The sequence below is a fragment of the Onychostruthus taczanowskii genome, unplaced genomic scaffold (assembly GCF_017590055.1).
Source record: "Onychostruthus taczanowskii isolate IOZ18803 unplaced genomic scaffold, ASM1759005v1 scaffold8, whole genome shotgun sequence".
In the NCBI taxonomy this organism is placed as follows: domain Eukaryota; kingdom Metazoa; phylum Chordata; class Aves; order Passeriformes; family Passeridae; genus Onychostruthus; species Onychostruthus taczanowskii.
The window spans coordinates 14,190,256-14,209,916 of NW_024505892.1; the positions used below are offsets into that span (position 1 = coordinate 14,190,256).

General features: G+C 40.5%; 2 protein-coding genes across 2 annotated transcripts in view; both read left to right on the forward strand.

Moving 5' to 3' along the window:
• The first annotated feature begins 20 nt into the window (after window positions 1-20).
• GTF2H5 (general transcription factor IIH subunit 5) lies at window positions 21-3,044 on the forward strand. The gene is made up of 3 exons (XM_041423681.1): window positions 21-143; window positions 969-1,064; window positions 2,644-3,044. The coding sequence occupies exons 2-3, from the start codon at window positions 1,030-1,032 to the stop codon at window positions 2,822-2,824; spliced, it is 216 nt and encodes a 71-aa protein (XP_041279615.1). The 5' UTR covers window positions 21-143; window positions 969-1,029; the 3' UTR covers window positions 2,825-3,044.
• Window positions 3,045-17,036: 13,992 nt separating this feature from the next.
• TULP4 (TUB like protein 4) overlaps window positions 17,037-19,661 on the forward strand; it is a 143,616-nt gene continuing 140,991 nt past the window's right edge. Inside the window, 1 exon segment of the mRNA XM_041423641.1 lies at window positions 17,037-17,122. The gene's annotated coding sequence lies outside the window, so the exon portion shown is untranslated.

Sequence of the window (19,661 nt, forward strand, 5' to 3'; positions counted from 1 at the left end):
CCGGGGGCGCGCGCGCAGGCGCAGGGGAAGCACTTCCGCCGGCAGGGACGCGGCGGGTGTGAGGGGGCGGGGTTGAGCCTTGGGGAACCCCTCTGTGCAAGGCGGGTTTGGATCCCTTGGGATTCCTCTGACCATAGGCGGAGGTGAAGGGCACGACGGGCCAGCAATTCCGCTGGGGGGAGTAGGGTTGTCGTAAAGAGTCTCTGAGTTTAACCGAGGCGTTGTTTGTTGGGGTTTGTGTGTTGGGGGTGTGTGGGGTGTGTTGTGCTTTCAGATTTCCTGTGATCGCCCGTGCTGTTGTAGATGATAATATAACATTGGCGTTCGCATTTATAGATTAGCTTTTTGCATCGCAAGTATTTTGATACAGTACAATTTATACTTGCTTTAACTGCTTTTGTATACTATAACCTGTTTATGTATTCACTGTATAGCTCATATAAATATGAATAGTGTGATAAATATATCACACTTTAGCAAAGCTTTAGCAAATTGTTAAAATAGAGAGTAAAATGCTTCCATGTAGCTAACTCAGAGAATGGTGTAAAGCAATTATTTTGTTTCTTGCATCTGTGGACTGCAAGTGATAACAGTGACAGAAAACAGAGCATAAGCATCTGGGAAGGATTTATCGATTCTTTGCTGTAAGCAAGTGTGAAACAACAGGATAGTATTACAGAAAGAAATAAAATATATGGACCTAACCTACAGAATGTCCTGCAGACAAGTCAGAGGTTAAAACCAAACAAGATAAACATCAAAATCTCAAAGGAACGTTTGAATAATGTATAAAGTAATGAATATGCATGTAACCCCAGCAATGTAACTATATATTGAGAACATGATTTTAGGCTACCTCTGTGCTCTTTTGCCATTTGCCAAAAGCACCCCAGCACTGGAAATTTGTCCTTCTTTTATCCTTTATTAAAGCTCTAAAAATTCTAAAGAGTGAACTCTGTTTTTCACAGTGTGTTCCAGAGCAGGAGTTGCTCTTGCCGACTCTTCAGCGTTCGTAAGGGAGCCAGGAAGATGGTGAATGTTCTGAAAGGTGTTCTGGTTGAATGGTGAGTAACAGCATTTACTGCCTCTCCTCGTGTCAAAGGCTGTGTTTCTTTAGACCTGGAACTGAGTGAAGTAACTGAAGAGCCCAGACAAAAGGAATTATTGTGGGAAAGGTGGTGCTGAACAAGCAGAGAAAAGTGCAGCCTTTGGGGGAAGAAGGAGAAGGCAATTGTAGATAATCCTAATGCCAAACTCCCATTTTTCTATTCAAGAGACTGTTTTCCACTTATGCCTAACCTCTTAGAAAAGAAAACTGCACATGAATATGGGGTTAAAAAATATGATGGCAAAAAAGTTAGCAGTTCCATGGCTACAAAAATCCATTTTTTAAAAAAAATATATAACAGTCTGCAGATTATTTTAATTTAGAAGAGAAAATTATGTAAAATACCTAAAATAAGCATTAACTATGAGAAATTATGTTTCAAAACTATATTCCACCATGTCTGATGGTCCCCTAATATTGTGACATATTTTGAAAGGTACACAAGTTAAAATTTTAGCTGTATATGTAAGTTACCTGTATGCTTGTCAGGTGCGACTCACCCTAGTACAAGTGATCCAGTTATCCTGGCCATTTTTCCTTGAAAATATTAGATGCTCCCTCTTGTTCTTTGTATTGCTTGCAAACAGAGTTTCTTGCTGTTGTTGTTTGTGAACAAAGTGTTTCTCTACTGATTCTTGAGGGAGATGAGGTGATCTTTCATTTCTCCGTTCCTGTTTTGGTTTTGTTTAATCAGCTTGAGACTGAATCGGTGCAAGGCTAACATGTGGTGCTGTCTGTAGATCATATTCAAAAGGAATGTGCTTGGAGTTGGTAAATGCCAGCTTTTGGTGTAGGTGCAATGTACCTATTTTCATATAATCTCACCTCTGGAATAAGACTCAGGTCCCTGGCTACCTCCAAAATTAAAGGAAGCATCACTCAAGATTTGGGGGGTCATTGTATAGCATTATACGATGTGTGAGATTTCTGCTGTACATTTAATCTCTTAATATGTTTGCAACCTATAACTGCACAAAGCAGTCTGTACTTCCAAAATGTTTTCTTTTAAACATTTAAATTTTATTTAGAAGGTGACATTGTGACTGTTCAGTTAGAGTGTGAGAAATGTAGTATTCTTATATGGGCACTCTTTGTCTGTGCTATAGTACTTTAAGTGAGATCTGTGTTCTCCTCTTTTTTGGTTATCCTTATGCTTTAAGGAAACATATTTTTATGAGGCTATTGCTGAAATCAGGAATGTAAGTTCAGTCTTGCCTTATTAAGGGTTGGACTTTTGAGTTTTAGTTTTGGTTTGGGTGTTTTTGAAGCTGCTTTAACAGCAGCAAACAGAAACTTATCTGCTAATCAAGCAGCTGGTTCTACTCATTAGACTTAATTACCATTTTATTTTTGTCTCTATAGTAACCAAAACCACTTGGAAAGAATTGACTTTTACTAAAGCTTCACAACCTGTATTTAAGTTGTGAAAATTCATTTTAGTTTTCTTAAACCCTTTGGGAATGTCTTCGGATGGTGTTTCTTCTGTTTGCAACTGTAACTGTGAGATGGGCTCTGACCTGTGTTTGTCTCTACAGTGACCCTGCAATGAAGCAGTTTCTGCTCTACTTGGATGAGTCGAATGCTTTGGGAAAGAAGTTCATCATACAAGACCTGGATGAAACTCATGTCTTTGTATTAGCTGAGCTGGTCAACTTCCTCCAGGAGAGAGTGGGCGAGTTAATGGACCAGAACTCATTTCCTATTACTCAGAAGTGAGAAAAACCAGAGAAATGAGATTACTGCAAGTTTTGGAACAGTGAATTTCAGTAGTTTGGGTTGTTACTGTTTTAATAGAGAACAGTGTGGCATGTAAGTTCTACATAGAAGTGGCTACTATAGAAAATGCATCGTTTTCATAGACAAAACAGTCTGGAATTGGATTTTGTTTCTCATTTTGAAAGAATGTGTTATCTTTATTAAAAGTCTTAAAATTATACACTTGAGGAGTTCCCTTGAGAATTTTTGATGCATGCTCTCTGGTTTTCCTTTAGGTTTTTGTCTTGCAAGGTGATATGACCCAAAAAGTAGTGTTTCTGTATTGGAATGCTGTATGAGGTCTTTTGATGTGTTGTGTTCCTGGGTGTGATTGAATCTGATTATAGTGTGACTGATAGAAAGTAAAGAATGTCTATTGAATCTGTGCTTGATGGAACATCTCTAAGCTGGAGGCATGGTCAGATGGGTTGATGGGTTTTATACAGCAGGATGAGTGTTTTGTTGAGTTGGTTGGGGTTTTTTTGTGAAAACGTGTTACAAATGCCCCATACTACTTGCCTGCTTTTACCAAGGCTGTGCTTACTGAGTTGTTCTGAGTTTGGGGAGAGGTGGTGGGAGTTTGGAGAGGAAGGAGGGATATGGAGGGAATGGGACAACAAAATCTATTGCCCTAGACCATCATAAATTAAAGGGGTGACAGAAATGGGAGACCAGTCCTATAGATATAATTGCTTGTATTTTTTCACTGGTGCTGATAGTCAAATAAGTTATGTGATCAGACTCCCATGCTCTACCTAAACAAGAAAGCTGGGTTTGGATTTTTGGTTATGGGTTTTTTTCCTTCTGCTTAGTTCTTTTTTGCATATTGCCTTTTGCTGCAAAGAAAAAAGCTTTATAGTGTCATGGTTTGGTTGTTTGGGTTTTTTTTTACGCTGTATTTGTAACTTTAGCTCAGACACTGGCTTGGTTTTCAGACCTATTCGTGTACATCAGATAGATGCCACCATTTTGTCTTTGAGAAAAAGTGTAAAGAGAAAGGCTTTTATAAGGAACAGTTTTTCTTACTGACTCTCTCACTACTGCTTGTTTTCTCTTGTCCAGTAGATACCAGATTAATTGGTAGGTTTGTCCTTGGTTTTTGTTCAGTTTGGTTTTTTGGTTTGCTTTTTTTTTTCTTCGGGAAGAAGGAATCTTCAGGAGAAAGTTTCACTAGATGTTTTTAATCAAAAAGCTGTCCAAAGAAAGTTCTGTAAAATTGTGTATAGTCAGGCTCATGTGGATGAGCAATTAGCCCTGTAAAATTTAACTTCATGACATTTCTGATACCTTCCCTTTTCTCTGACTTTATAGAACAATGAGTTTGGGTCCAAATTGTTTCATCTCTTTCTTTCACTAGTGGATACTTCCCTGGTCATGTAGATTAAGAACCAGCTACATGTCTGAAAAGAAAGAACCATCTACATGTCTGAAATAAGAAGTTTAAATCTTATTTATAAATGGTTTATGGTTTCTTGCCTCTTTCTTGAGATTGATCTCAAGAGACTGATCAAATATTGACCTCATAACTGTTATTTTTTGGAAGATTGGGTGCTTATTTAATGGAGAAATAATCAGTAGTTTTAACATGGCATTATAACTTAGTACAATTTATTTAGAAGTGTCTGTTTCCTTTCTTTGGAATCCTGTTTTATTTTCCATCCAAATTCTGCTGAAAGGTAAATCATCCATCACTCTCTTCAAATTACAGCATTTGAAAAGTCATGTTTGGAATTCCACATGTTGAGCTTCTCTGTATTTCACATGTCTAGTGCTCCATTTCTATTGTGACTTTCCTTTTCAGTCTGTAATAAACTTCTTGCAGTTCTTGTCTTTTTCTCCTGGTTAACTGTACAGCTTTGCTGCTGTATTCCCTGTATTTTAGCTTATATTGACAATTGATGCATGGCTTGTGCGATACAGAGGGATAGAAGTTCCAAACTGTATAAACTAAACAGTTGGACATGCGTTCTTATAGTCTCACCTCACAATTTGTTTTTTTTGAGCAAACAAGTTAATGGACCTTTAACTTCTAAACCTGTCAATACTTTTGATGCTTCCTGTACCCTAACAAGGCATAACCAATTCTGTGCTGGAAGGATAAACTAAGGATGTAAGTTGGTATCATCACGTGTAGTTTAAGGAGCTGAGTTCACTGTAGTTTCTAGAGGAAAAAGGATCTTGAATCAGGTAGTATGGTGAAGGAAATCCAGTGAGGAAACTTTAGAAATTGAGTTTGTGTATGATTTTAAAAAGCAAACAAGCAAAAAACCCAGGCAAGGGATTCTGTGATTTGAATAAACTTGGACCTCTGAAACGTTTTGATTGTTTTTAAATGCATGTAATCCTAGAACTTACATGCTTCAACAACAACAAAAATATTTGCCCAGATGGGAGAAAAGTAGATACTAGTGTTAAAAATATCTATACATTTTGAGATAATCAGCATTTACACTTACAGATTTTAAACTCTGTGCTGGTTTTCATTCAGGTGTGAAATATTCTTGGTGAGTACAGCTTGGAATGAAACACGGTGTTAAAAATACATTTTTTAAAGGCTGGAAACATTTGAGAATAAAAGCTGTAGGAGTCCTGTTTAAATATATCCATGCTTTGATAATAGAGTTGATAGGGTGAGAAAATCAGCCTTCACTGAATTTGGAATATTGTATGTTAATTTAATGTTTGTATCCATAACTAATATGTTCACTTTTTTGCTAGTATCTATCAAAGAATTACAGTGTTCTCAGGTCCTGTTTGAGCAGCCAAAATAGAGCTTGAATGACAGACTTGTTGCTGCTTGTAGAAGCACCTAATTTTATCTTGAAGGGCTTTCACTGCTCACTTTTTGCTTTCAGTTTGAGTTGAAAGTATTTTGTGTACTGGAAGAAGAGCATGGTATTAGAATTACATAAAAGAGACTTACTTGAACTTCCTTTATTACTTGCTACTTACTTATACTTAGATCTAAATAAGATTATTATTATTATTATTATAAGATTGCAAGTTCACTTGTTAGCATTTTGTGATGTAAACAGTTGTTCTTGTATAGTTATTGTAACTTGAACCTGCTCATAAATTCTTTTTTCATTAACACATGTAGAAGCTAAAGAGTTGTATTAATAGAAGGATGAGACAGATCTCTAAAGCAAGGTAAGAGAATTTTAATAACTCAAACAACGTGTTATGTGGGAAGAGAGGGATAGAAACTGAAAATGCAGCTTCCTAGTGAAATAAAGCAATAACATTTCATTTTTATTGAAGATTATACTATTGGACATTTTGGTTTTTTTTGTTTGAAACCTCAGAATTTTAAAAAAATTGTTTATTAATGGCCTTCGAAGAAAGTTGTGTAAAAAGCAAGTCTAAAAGCTGTCACATATTTAGATAGTCTTATAAATTGTGGGATAAGCTAATTCTGGAGAGGGGATTGTTTTAGCAGGGGGCTGGCAGCACAATGAGTATGACCCTGGTTGGTCAGTGTAGATAGGGGCTGTAATGACTTGGTTCACTTGTGATCAACACTTGAGTCCCTCTTCCTTCTCTCTGGTACAAGAACTAGCCCAGGAGGAATAATTGTCCAGTACAGTAAAGGAGGAAATAACCAATAATCACTAGAGAGAATGGATGTGTCCTCAAGAATGAAAATAGAGATTGCTGTTGAAAGAAAATAGAGAATGCTTTAGAAAATTCTTCCATTTTACCTGGGAGAACTAGACTGTGTAGATTTGCTTCTGCAGCTAAACTGCCTGTATTTCACAGAAAATGTAGGTATCTGAATCCATTAGAATAATAGTGGGTTTGTTTATTTGTTTAATGTAATTATAATGAAAAATGGGGGACTGGGGGGGTATTTTTGGTTTTTGTTTTTTGTTACTTAGTGGTGAGAGCTAGATGGCTGTCTGATATGCTGTACTAAACCTCCTCCAAGTGCTGTTATACATTAAGAAATCCTGTTTTACAGTCTTTCCAGGTTTATAGGCTACATTCAAAAGCATATCCTCTGATTCCCTCTAATTTTTTTCCCTAATGTGCCAAAACAACAGATTTTACAGTTTTTTCTCACTCAGCTCTGCAGGACCACCTCATGTGTGTGAGAACAATCCAGAGAACATGTATTTTATGCATTAACAGGATTGTTTACTGTGGGATGAAGTAAACAAGATTGTTTACTGTGAATTAAAGATCATGGTATTTCATAAAAATTACTTGTATTTAACCTTTCTTAATTGGTTTCTTCACCCTTAGGCTGACCTTACAAGAGTAGGGCACTAAAAATCATATATAAATGTGTATACATACATATATATCTATATCTCTATATGTATCTTAACCACTCTTTAATCATATAAACCAACACAGCCTGAGAGGTATATTTTGCTCTTAAAATCAAACAGTAGGCCATTGAAGAAAACAAAGCTTTCATAATAATTTTTTTTTTGCAGTTCCAAATGCCATATGAATTTCCACGCTGACTCCTTGATTGTCCCACAAATGATCCCATTGAAGCTGGTGGTGGTTACTGTGAAATAAGTGCATTACTCAGTATGTTAGAATTGGGTGTTTGTTTTGTAATTTAGTCTGTGAAAAGGCCTATATGTGCTGTACAAAATCAAGGATTCAAAATAAGTTGAAGTTCACAGTGATGGAAGAACAATTTTTTCCTAAACTAATTCATTATCTTTGGGTTTATGACCTAGCAGCTAGTCAGAAATTTGAACAATAGGATATCTGATATAAATTTGATGGTGGACCTGGGTTTTTGTTTGTCTTTTGGTTTTTTTTCTGAAATGTGGAATATAAGTAATGTTTTACCCATCTTTGTTTCATATAAAAGATTTTCAGGACGGAAGAGCTGATAGTTTGAAAGCAGACCAGTAAGGGGAGCTCTTGCCAATATTTTAAGCTGCTTAAAAAAAACTGTTGCAGCCTGGGCAGTAGTGGGTCAGAGACTTACCGTGCTTTGGACCATCAGATATGCTTTCAGCTAGAGATGAATATTCAGCTTCAAAGTGTCCTGCTATAAAGATATTCACTGTTGGAGATTTTGGATTATTTTTAGCTCAGAAATTTCTTAGCTGTTTAGTTATCCAGGGTTTTCTCTCTGTAGGTACACAGCCATGTTACATTAAAATGATGAGTCGGAAATGTGGACTTGCCATCAGATGTTACTGGTAGGTCTGTGTATCTCCACACCATGAGCCTGCTTTAGAAGTTGCTCCATATTAAGTTACATAATTTTGAGTGAGTGTAAATCAAAAGAAGTCATTGTTGATAAGAAGTAAGATTTATGAGGTTTTTTTTTAAATGAGGTTTTTTTCTTTATTTCCTCATAGTACAAAATTCATGTGATTGTAGGGTACCTGTTCCTCAAATCACATGCATCATACTGTGTGGAAGACCATACAACATTCAATCTCACTGTATTTCAGTCTGCACTGGAGGTGTCTGCATCTTCCTCCTTACAGCGTTGCTCATAGTGCATGGAAGTGAGAAATACAGAAAGTTTTTTCCCTCCTTGGCCCCCAAATGAGTAGCTTTGTTGGTTTACAGATATGTAATGGTAAAATTCAGTATGTTTCCTAACCAAACAAAAAATTACAACACCTACCAATTAAGTTTTAATATGAGGGGCAACCCCCCTAGGTCTTTGAATATTAGGGATTTTATTTTTCATATAGGCTGAAAAAGTAATTTTTTCACTTCTGATTGCTTAGCACTAAAAAGATTAAGACTAGAAGCAGACTATAAAATTGCTGCCCAGTGGAAAAAAAATTTAAGTGAAAATTTTAGAGCATTGCTGCCAGCTTTTAGCTTTTTGTGCTTGAGCAATTCTAGCCGTTAGTAACAAGAAGTGTAAGGTTCCTGAAAGAAGTCTTAAGACTCATAATACCAATGCAGGAATGTGCTTGAAAACCCCATCCAACACCAAAACTGACAGATAATTGATTAGCCACTTAACTAACCCCTCAGGAAAGAAACAGCAACATTTCTGGATGACTACAGACTGAAGGAGTTGACTGTCAGAGCTGTGCAGCTGTTCGTTTTTCTATTACAGAAAAGATGGCCCCAGCTGTAAATGGTAGGATGTGCAGTGCCATGGGCACCCTTGCAGCTGTGAAGATCTCACTTGCAGATAAGATAGTGTTGCATGTTGTTGCAATGTTGGCACAGCTCATACACTCTCAGTAGAGTGGTACACACACCTAGCAAATGATCTCTCACCGTTTCATGTGTTGTGCTCCTGACGTATCAAAGCTAGAGGGGTGAGATGGGAGGGCAAAAGAGAAAAAAGGCAGGAAGGAGTGGGAAGAGTACTTTAGGCTTGTGACTATTATTTCCTGTTAATTCTAAAATTGAACAAGATCAGAAGGAGCATAAGGATCAAAACATTTACTTGCAGTTAACTAGATCTTAATTAGTTTACAAAAGGCTCTGTGTTTATCCAACCAGAGACCAAGCTTTTTTAATATTGCACCTCCTATTCTACTTGGCTCTGTCCTGAATGGGACCACTTTTCTCTGTGCAATGATAGTGTAGTTTTACTTCCTCTTAATCTCTTAATTCTCCTACACTAGCAACTTGATTGTGTGTAAGACATGTTTTGCCTGTGTGTCATATCATTAGATATACAGGTATTCCAGAAGCTAGAATTTCAGCAGAAGTGAGTAACCCTGGAATAATGATGACCTTCTGAATCATCAACCAGATATGAAAGAAAAATTTCCCTTCAGTAAAATGAAGCATGCTCCCTATATTTGATTTTACTTTTGGTCTCAACAGAGACTAATTTTATCTTTTAATATTAGGAAAGTTATAAAATCAGTATACAACTGAAGAAAAAAGGAGCCTGGTTTCTTAATGAATATTTGAACTCAATATTGTTAAGCCCACCCACATCAAGGCCAGTGTAATAAAGGACTGTGACAGCTTTTTGTGTTGGTCAGGTTGCCTTTTGGGCAGAGGGAGCTGCAAATAGCATTTGAGAGGAGCCCTAGAGGAGGGATGAGGAGTGGGCAAAGCTAAGCATCTTACCAAATCTGTCAAGAGGACTAGGGAACCCAAAGTCTTGGAATCAGTAAATGTTTCCCCTTTTGGCTTTGGGTAAGGCTTTTTAAAGCTATTTCTGCCTGTTTAGCCTACTGTGTGACAGCAGGAGCCAGAAGGAGCTGCAGGAAGTGGGAAGGAAAAATTCTGAAGGTGGATGTGTTTCAGAAGGTGGTTCCTAAAGTAGTTTGCTGCAAGTATGAAAAACTAGACCAAATTGAGACTGTCTTTTCAATGTGCAGTTATTCTGGCTCTTTTTTTAATGTACTATAAAACAAAAGAAACCGTGAAGGTCCAACAAAAAACTTCTATTGTTTGACTTGGTAGCTATGAGAAGCAATCCACTACACTCTAAATTTGAGACAGTGAAGGAATGTAATGCATTAATGTAATGCATTTTTTCATTGTCATTGTAGTTACATGGATATCATAACCAAACTGAGTCATAAAAACAAAGAGAAGACTGTGAATATACTCTGCCTGGACTTTAGTCTCTTTGACACCATTTCTCACTGCATTCTCCTGGAGAAACTGGCTGCTCATGGTCTGGCCTGGTGCTGTTTGCTGGGTAAAAAGCTGGCTGGATGGCAGGGCCCAGAGAGAGGTGGTCAGTGGTGCTGCACCCAGCTGGTGATCAGTCACTTCTCTTAGGCTGAGTACTGGGGTCAGTGCTGTTTAACAACTTTATCAATAGTCTGGACAAGGGGATTCAGGGCACCTTCAATCAGTTTGCAGGTGACATCAAGGTAGGCGAGAGTGTCGCTCTGCTGGAGGGCAGGAAGGCTCTGCAGAGGGATCTGGACAGGCTGGACCAGTAGGCTGAGGCCAGTGGTACGAGGTTCAGTAAGGCCAAGTGCTGGGTCCTGTCCTTGGGTCACCACAACACCAGGCAGGGCTACAGGCTGGGGAAGAGAGGCTGGAAAGTGGCCTGGCAGAAAAGGACCTGGGGGTGCTGGTCAACAGCAGCTGAACATGAGCCAGCTGTGCCCAGGTGGCCAAGAAGGCCGATGGCATCCTGGCCTGGATCAGCAATGGTGTGGCCAGCAGGAGCAGGGCAGGGATTGTCCCCCTGTACTCGGCACTGGTGAGGCTGAGCCTCAAATCCTGTGATCAGCTCTGGGCCTGTCGCTACAACAAAGATATTGAAGCATGGGAGTGAGTCCAAAGAAGGGCAACAGAGCTGGTGAAGGGTTGGAGCACAAATCTGACAAGGAATGGCTGTGGGAGCTGGGAGTGTTTAGCCTGGAGAAGGCTTGTGGGAGACCTTATCACTCTCTACAACAATCTGAAAGGAGGTTGTGGTGGAGTGGGGGTTGTTCTCTTCTTCCAGGTAACAAGTGATAAGAGGAAATGGTCTCCAGTTTTTCCAGGAGAGGTTTTGGTTGGATATTAGGAAAAATTTATTCACCAAAAGGTTGGTCTGGCATTGGAACAGGTTGCCCAGGGAAGTGGTGGAATGGAATCACCAGCTCTGGAAGTGTTCAAATGGCATGTGGATATGGCACTTGGGTATATGGTCTTATGGGAACCATGGCAGTGCTGGGTTAACAGTTGGACTTAGTGATCTGAGAGGTCTTTCCCAACTTTAATGATTCTGTGATTCCACAGCATGCTTACTCTGTGGGAGAAAGACTTTTCCTTGCCCAACAATATTTCTTAACATTTAGGGAGGAAAGGGATTTTGCAGTCCTTACACTGAGTGGCATTACTGTAAGGTGGAGGTCTCAAGGGGGAACAAACATAGAAAACTGAGTGCTAATAAGGATAACCAGACCTTTCACATTTAGAATTTATTTTTGTGTCCTTCTAACACTAGGATTAAAAAGATCAGTGAAATCCCTAGTCAGGTATTCATGAAAGTAAGGGTGTTTCTTAAATAATTTTGTTTGGACACGGAGCTGCTTTCTATCATTGTATTATATTTTGCTAAAACCATTAAAAATGCAAAAAGTCATCACATTCTTGCAGTGTATTTTTCTACTCTTAAATCTACGTTGAAATGTGTTTTTTTTTTTCCAGTGAAAAAATGGACTTAAATATTTGGTCATGTTCCTCTGTAGAACTACCCACAATAATGCAGGCATTATGCTGTAATTAAGCTGGGTTTCATTTGGGTGGTTTTTAAATGAATTAACATTTGATTTTGCAACAGTCTCTGTATTTGTCATATCTTCTAAAATGGAATGTAATAATACAGAGTTATCTAATTTGGGACTCTGGTGCGAAACTGTGCTTAAGACCTTAAATATTCTGGTGACTTTTCTCTTATTTCACATTTTCCAAGATTTCTCTCTTTATTTTTGTATTTGAATATTATCTCCATTGAATTTTGGGGGGGAAAAAAAAAGACTGCTTAAGTTTTGCTGCCCTGTCCTTTTACTTAAGCTACTCATGAGACCACACTTGGAAATAAGAGGTTTTGAAGAAATTATATATGGTATGGGTCTCTTTAGATTTAAGCTGAAAAAGATATAAATTTATATCTCAGCCATTAAGGCACTTATCTGAAAAGCCTAGAGACCTTGGAAGTGTTTCTACCAGCTGCTATTTGTTTTAATATTCTAATGTGCTCTTTGCTGAGAAAGATCTATTAATTTATCGTTTTTATATTGTAGACATATTAAAAGGGCTCACTTTGAACTAGTGTTTCATAATGCTAGACTTCTTGTGAAGAGCATAAAAAGGGAGCCTAACCTGATGCAATAAGTGAAATAGGCAAAATTACTCTGTTTTATAGAGTAACACACAGATAGTCATGTCTATTTCCCCTGGCCCTCCTTAGTACCCATTTCAAGTTTAATTTGATTCTTCAATGTAATTGATCAGCACACTCTTTTTCATATTCCAGAACTCTCTTTGAAATTCAGCACACTCTTTTTCATATTCTGGAACTCTCTTTGAAATTCTGGGAGTATTATCTTCTTTCACGATGTCATCAAATACCTTACAGGTATTCTGTTGCTGACTGACAGATGCAGATTTTTATTCTCTCTTTTTACTTGATGCCTTCAGTTAAAAATGTTCAAGTCCTTCAATTAATGACTTATTACTATCATATTTAATCCTGTTCTTTTTAGTGGTCTGCTTCTGGGGGTCATCCATTGTTTTCAGAATGATGTATCTATTTTGAATCTAGGCTGTATTGTTGAATCTCAGGTTTGTGTGATCAGCAAATTTAATTACCATACTCATATTTTTGTTCTAGGGTCACCTAACAAAAATATTAGAAAGGACAATATCATGACTAATTCTTCAGGGGCTCAATTTATTGTATCTCCTCAGTCTGTTTTCTTTGGAGCACCATCCACTGCCACACTTAACTAGTTCTGATCCTGTGCCATCTGTACTAATCTTCATCTCTTCAGTTATCATCTCGTGTGGCATAATTTTAAATACTATGTAAAGTTAAAAAAACCCCAAAAAATCCCCACACATGAATATATTTCCCTTGTTCAGCAGTGTAGTGGTTTGACCCTGGTTGGATGCCAGGACTCACCAAAGCCATTCTATCATGCCTCTCCACACCTGAACATGGGAGAGCAAAGAGTTCCTGGGCTAAGGTAAGGACAGAGAGAGATCACTCACCAAATACTGTCACGGCCAAATCAAACTTAAATTAGAGATATTAATTGAATTTATTACTAACAAAATCAGAGCATGATAATGAGAAGTAAAATAAGACCTTAAAAAGACCTTTACCCCGCCCCTCCCTCCTTCCCAGGTCTACCTCCTCCCCATCACTGGTGCAGGGAGACAGGCAATGGGGGTTCTGGTCAGTCCATCACCATATGTTTCTCCCACTGCTCAGGGAGAAGAGTCCTTCCCCTGCTTCAGTGTGGGGTCCCTCCCACAGGAGAGAGCTCTCCATGAACTTCTCCAGTGTGAGTCCATCCCATATGCAACAGTCCTCCCAAACTGCTGCAATGGGGGTCACTGCTCCATTGGATGCAGTCCTGCAGGCACAGCCTGCTCCACAGGGTCACAAGTCCTACCAGGAATTTGGCTCCAGTGTGAACTTCTCTCTGAGGGGCTGCAGGTCTTGTTTTCCCTGTTCAGGTCTTGAAGAAGTGGGGCAAAATATATGTGGAAGCTTGGAGCTGTTTCCACAACAAAAATGAGGCAAGAGGAAGCTGGAGTGAACAGTCAGGCAACTGGAGGGTTTGGTCAATCCTCATTCAGCCTGGCTATTCCCTCAGCCATGGAGGAAATCCTTGCTCTCTTGGGGAATCTGCCTAGGTTAGCTGACTTGTTTCTCTTTTTCTGATGTCTTCCTCTGTGGTGGAGGAAAATTCAGGGTGAGGTACATCAAAAGGAAATGCCTTTTGGAATCAGCTGAGCATATGAAACTAACAAAAATGCGTTACGTTTATGTGTGGAAGGAGTAAATAGATTTGCAGGAGAAAAAAGGGAGCAACTTTGCATATGAAACTCTCTAATGCATTGAAAATGGGACAGTCATTCATGCTGTAAATCCAGATAGAGGTGAAGGAGGAAAGTAGAATAATGGAGGCATCTACAAAAGCAGCTTTTGTATTGCAAGACACTTCAGTACCTATTCTAGGTTCTGTGAGGTAGTGTTCTGCAAGGTGAATTCTATTTGCCTTTTTTTTTTTTTTACAACCTATAAAGGAAATGTTTCTATTTCTTTTAATTTTTATACTGTTAGCACCATAATCTAATGAAGTGGTAGTTTAGGTCAGACTTTAGTAGACTGGAGGAGGAAGGGATGAGTGGGCTAGTTAAGGAAAAAGTTGTCTATTTCCTTTGGGTTTTATATGTTTTGTATATATCTTCAAAAATATTGTGAAGTGTGAATTAAGTATGCTTTAAAATGCTTCATTATCCAAGAGAGGTAGCTTTAATCACAGTAAAATATGGTTCAAAAAAGTACAAAGTAGTTTCACAAACCTGATGCAATACAGCAGTGGTATTTTCCTAGGTGTGGTCTCCTGTTGCATTTATAGAGCAACAGTGTCCTGTAGGCAAGTTACAAGCCTATAGTCTATTGCTATAAATAGTAGAGATTTTAACTGCTATTTTCACTTTGGAAGATGAGGCCTTGTCTTATCTGTAAGGATATTCTTGGGTTCCACTCACTCAGATTATGGATTCCATGAGAGATTGCTGTAGCTTCCCTTCTGCACATGGAGGAATGCTGTTGTCCATCCCCAGCACAGAAAAAGATCTTGTTGATTCACACATGCAGATGAAAAAGTTGGGGACTTGTTACTCTGTTGCAAGGTTTAAACACCTGAAGTATCTGGTTCTCGTTCCTGGGACTCGTGCATCTGTGTAAATTCATTTTTAGAAGACAGATAGAGTGAGATGGAAAAAACATCTTCTCATGTATTTTCCTTCCCTCCTCAACACACAACTGGGTGCAGAATGGATGGGATTCCTGCAAGGTATCAGTCAAGGTCATGGTGTGTAGAGCTGGTGAGCAACTACAAAAGAAATTTCTCTTGTGATTAGGAACCAGCCGCAGCTTCTAATGCAGCTCAGAAGAGACCAGTGGGCAACACTGTTGCACCACAGGTAATTGCCTGGGGTGAAGAGGACTGGATAACAAAGGCAATTAAAGCTGCAGTGGTGCTTTGCAAACCTCTCTCTGATTTTTTTTTTCTTTCCTACCTAAATTCTAATGATGGCCAGTAAACTAGGAATTGAGCTAAGACACAGATAGCTGAAGTCAGACACAAGAATTGAGTGAATAGTGGTTTGAACTATTGTGGCTCCTCAACAGTTTCTACTGAAATATATGAAATATAAGCCTACCAGTGGTGGTGATGGCTGTCTCGTGAAGATATCCAGTGGGCAATTCAGGGAAGAACCTGGTCTCCACAGCTCACCAGTTGATAACAACTCTGTAATGCACCCAAGAAGTGGAGCCTGACAGCTTTTTATTTCATTTATTTAGCTATAGGATCTTTTAAGAGGTGTCACAGGGTTTAGCTGTGTAGTGTAACTGAAAATCTTCAGTAAAAAGCAACTCTTTTCCTAAATGAGAATTTTATTACCAGACAAAATGTATACCCAGCTCTAACACATTATCTCGGGCTTCAGTCTTTCAGATTTTCGCACATGTAGCTGGTCCTCTGGCACAACGTTTGGCCCCTTCTTGCTATAGCTTGTAAGATAAAATCTTTATGGAGCTTTGGGCAGTGGTATGAAAAATATTTACCTTTTTAGTTTTTGAAATGGTCTGTAAGTTTTGATTGCTAAAACCCGCAGGGGATAGGGCCTTTCCACTTTCTGTTCCCCATGTACTATTGGTTGGATGGCTTTTCTAGAGCTGATAATTGCGGTTTGTTCGAGGTTTCCTTAAACTACGGAGTGCTTCACACCTTTCATGTTCAGGCATTTTGTTACTCCTTGCTGAAGAAAGTGAATGTGCATTGAATGTGATACAAGAACATCGCCAGTTTCCTTTTACCGAGGCTCCCCCAGGTCTTGTAGTGTTGATATCTCTGGATTTTATCCTGAATTTCCAAGTTTGAAGGATAAAGGCATTCTCTCCGACAAGACACCCCCTTGACCCATTACTGTAAGCATTATTTTCTAGGAGCGAAGGTCACGCTTAGCATGGAACACTGGCCAGCACAGCTAATTTTCGCTCACTGTGGCGTTTGGTGTGAGTCAAAAATGTAGGAATACAGCGCTTGTTATTCTTGCGGGGAGGAGTGTGAAGTACACGATGGGGCTCGATGTCCCAGATGTTGGCACCAACTTACTGTCCTTCATTCTCGCCCTGAAGGCAGGAGGGACAAGCCCGCTCTCAGCGCTTGGCTGGCACATCCCGCCCGCTGTTGTGGTTCCAGCGGGCGCTGAGGGGCTGGGGGGCACAGGGCCGTGCTGGCGGCTGTTTCCCCGTCAGACGGGCTGTTCCCACGCCGAGCTGCGGTGTGTCCCCGCCGTGGCCGTGCCCCGGCCGGGTCCCGCGGGCCAGGCTCGCGGTGCGGCCCATCCCATCCCACCCCATCCCGGCGCGGCCGGGCGGGCGGCGGGGGCGGAGCCGGGCCGGGGCAGGGCGGCGGTCACGTGGCGGGGTCACGTGGCGGGGGAGCCGGGCCCAGCCGCCGCTGCCGCCGCTCCGGGAGCGGTGAGAGACGGAGCCGGGAGGGCGGGCAGGGAAAGAGGGAGGGAGGGGAACAGGGAGCGGGAGGGAGGGAGCCCGCGGGCGCGAGTAGCCGCCGCCCGCTCCGCTGCCGCGCCGAGGTGAGTGCGGGAGGTGGGGCGGGATGGGCCGGGCGCTGTGCGGGGCCGCGGGCGGCTCCGGGGCTGTTTTCCTTTTGTTCCGGTGGGTGCCGGCCGCCGGCAGGGCGGTCCCGCTCCCCGGGGGCGGGGGGTCCCGGTGCGCCGCCGGGACGTACGCGTCCGCCGTGTGCCGCCAGCCGCGTCCTTCCCGCGGCGGTTCCCCCGCGCCCGGCGGGCACCGGCCGGGATGAGCCTCGGGAAGGCGGGCGGGAGGCTGCCCGGAGCCCCCGTCCTGCCCGTACACCTGCGGCTCCGGGCCGTGGGGCGGGGGTGGTTCTCGCCCTCCCCCGGAGGTCCGGGAGCGGCCGGGGGATCTGGGAGCTCCGGGCGGCGGCGGGGAGGGAAGCGCTGGCTCCGGCATCACCTGTGACTCTCCGTGCACCGCCCGTAGCGCTGCCATTTGTAAATATTTTTATTTTTTTCTTCTGTTTTTTTTCCCCCCTTCCCGCTACGTGCCCGCCGTAGCGGGGTTGGGGGTGGCGGGGGGCGCAGGGCTCGGAGCCGTGCCCCGCGATGTGCAGAGATCCACCTCGGGAGCGCATCTCCTTCGCATTCTTTGTGTTGTGTCTTCTCGTCGTGCCTTTCAGTAAGCGTCTGTGCGCGAACGTGTTCCAGCACCTTGGCTTCCTAAAGGTTTCCGAAAAAGTGCAGGAATCGTTTAGCAGCTCAGTGCTTAAATTTGACTGAGGCATTAGAACAGGCGATTAGAACCAGCTGTGTGGGGTGACATCAAAGGTCTGTCCTGTTTGGATTGCCGTTTCTGCAAGTGGCACATAGCAGATGCTTAGGAAACACCATAACAACAGGGTGAGCGTGCTGTGATTCTTTGGGAAACCAGCCAGGCCTCCAGCAATTTGAGGTTAAGGGATTGCCTGAGTCAAATGTGATGTTTTTGTATTTAAGAGTCCTTTTTTGCCCATGGTTTGGATATCCGTGATTTTCAAACAAGGGATAAACAAAGGCCTCTTAATAGAAAATGTTTATCTTTAAAAAAAATACAATTGCACTCATATTATTGTCATAGGTAGTTTCATTTTGCCAGGATTAAATTTGCCTGTCCAAGGACTACTGATTCATGAGCAATATCGTGTGTTTTGAATAGGTAAAGGGGTATTTGCAATGGATATTTTCTATACCTATGAAAACTGTAAATAAAAAAAAATTGTTTCTTAATGTTTGTTTTTACTAATAATTTGCAAAATTTGAATCTTCAAGTATCTGTTTAATAAAATGAAGTATAGTAAGAGCTATGTCAAAATAGCAAGTGTTTTACCATAATACAGTATTGACAGCTTTGGAGATGATCATATGAACCACTAACATTTAACTGTTTATACTTAAGCTTAAGGACTTAAATTGTTGTCTCATTGCGTCAAGATTTCTGGTAAAATTATTTTGAGAATACCATCACAGATTTTTCCACAGTAGCAAAATCATGGTGATCCCTGGGGATGCTAGCTGTCAGCTTGATCCTGTAATCCTAATTCAAGAAATAGCTTCATGCCAGCAGTTCCTAACCTGATTGCTCTTATAAGGAACATTTGCGCGAGTGGGCCTCATTTTTCACAGGCAGTGGGAATGTCAGGCAAAGTAGAGCTATTTCAAAAAAACTGCATATTCCCCCACGCCCCCAATGGAATTTTGTAAGAAGGTCATTAGCAGTTTCTTGGGGGCTGAAAGGAGGTAGTGGGTTGATAGTATATATAGATAGCTATTTATAAGATTAAAAATAGCTTAGAAAACTGACAACTATAACTGTTATGAATGATTTTCATAGAAAGACAATTTATTTTTTTGTACATTGCATCACTGCTTCTGACAACAGACTGGATTTCTCACCTAGTCAACAGATGTTTATTGATGTTATTGTAGAACCCTTAACGCATTCATTATTCTATGAAAACCCTACTCATGTTGAACTATACTGAGCCCGTGGTGGACAGTTTAAAATATTCATTATATTTCCTTCAGTGAGGCAATGAATAGATTTAAATGGTTCTATTGTGAACTTGCACCAAGAAGGCTGTTGTAATGCAGCTGATTCATTTTTATCACAAAAAATTGATTGATGCAGCTGAACTTTCAAATAAAATCAGTTTTGCTTATAGCTAGCCTGTAGAAAAAATTGTACTTGTTTTATGTAATTATTAAGCATACTTATAATACACAGCTTTTAGCATTGCTTTTTATTAGTAGGGCTCAAGGCACCTTGCAAAAGAATTCAGTGCAATTATTCTCTTCTTATCTTAGGGTAATTATTATAATGTTATCTAGTGCTCATAAAGAGATCATTGTCTGCTGTGATCACTATAAGAAGCTCTCTAAGAACGTCTAATAATAAAATCAGACTTTTTGATTTAATTTTTTTTTTTTTTAACAATAAAACCCCAACAAACTCACCTTTCTGTTTCTGTTGTTCATTTAATGGGGACTGAGGTAATTTCATACCATACCTTCCATGCCAGTGTTGGGAGCTAAGCCTGTGCTTTATGGAGGACAG

Excerpts from the sequence above, each read along its gene's own strand:
- GTF2H5 (XM_041423681.1), top strand. The coding sequence starts at position 1,030 with ATGGTGAATGTTCTGAAAGGTGTTCTGGTTGAATG. Across the intron at positions 1,065-2,643 it reads AAAGGTGTTCTGGTTGAATG|TGACCCTGCAATGAAGCAGT; the intron begins GTGAGTAACAGC and ends TTGTCTCTACAG.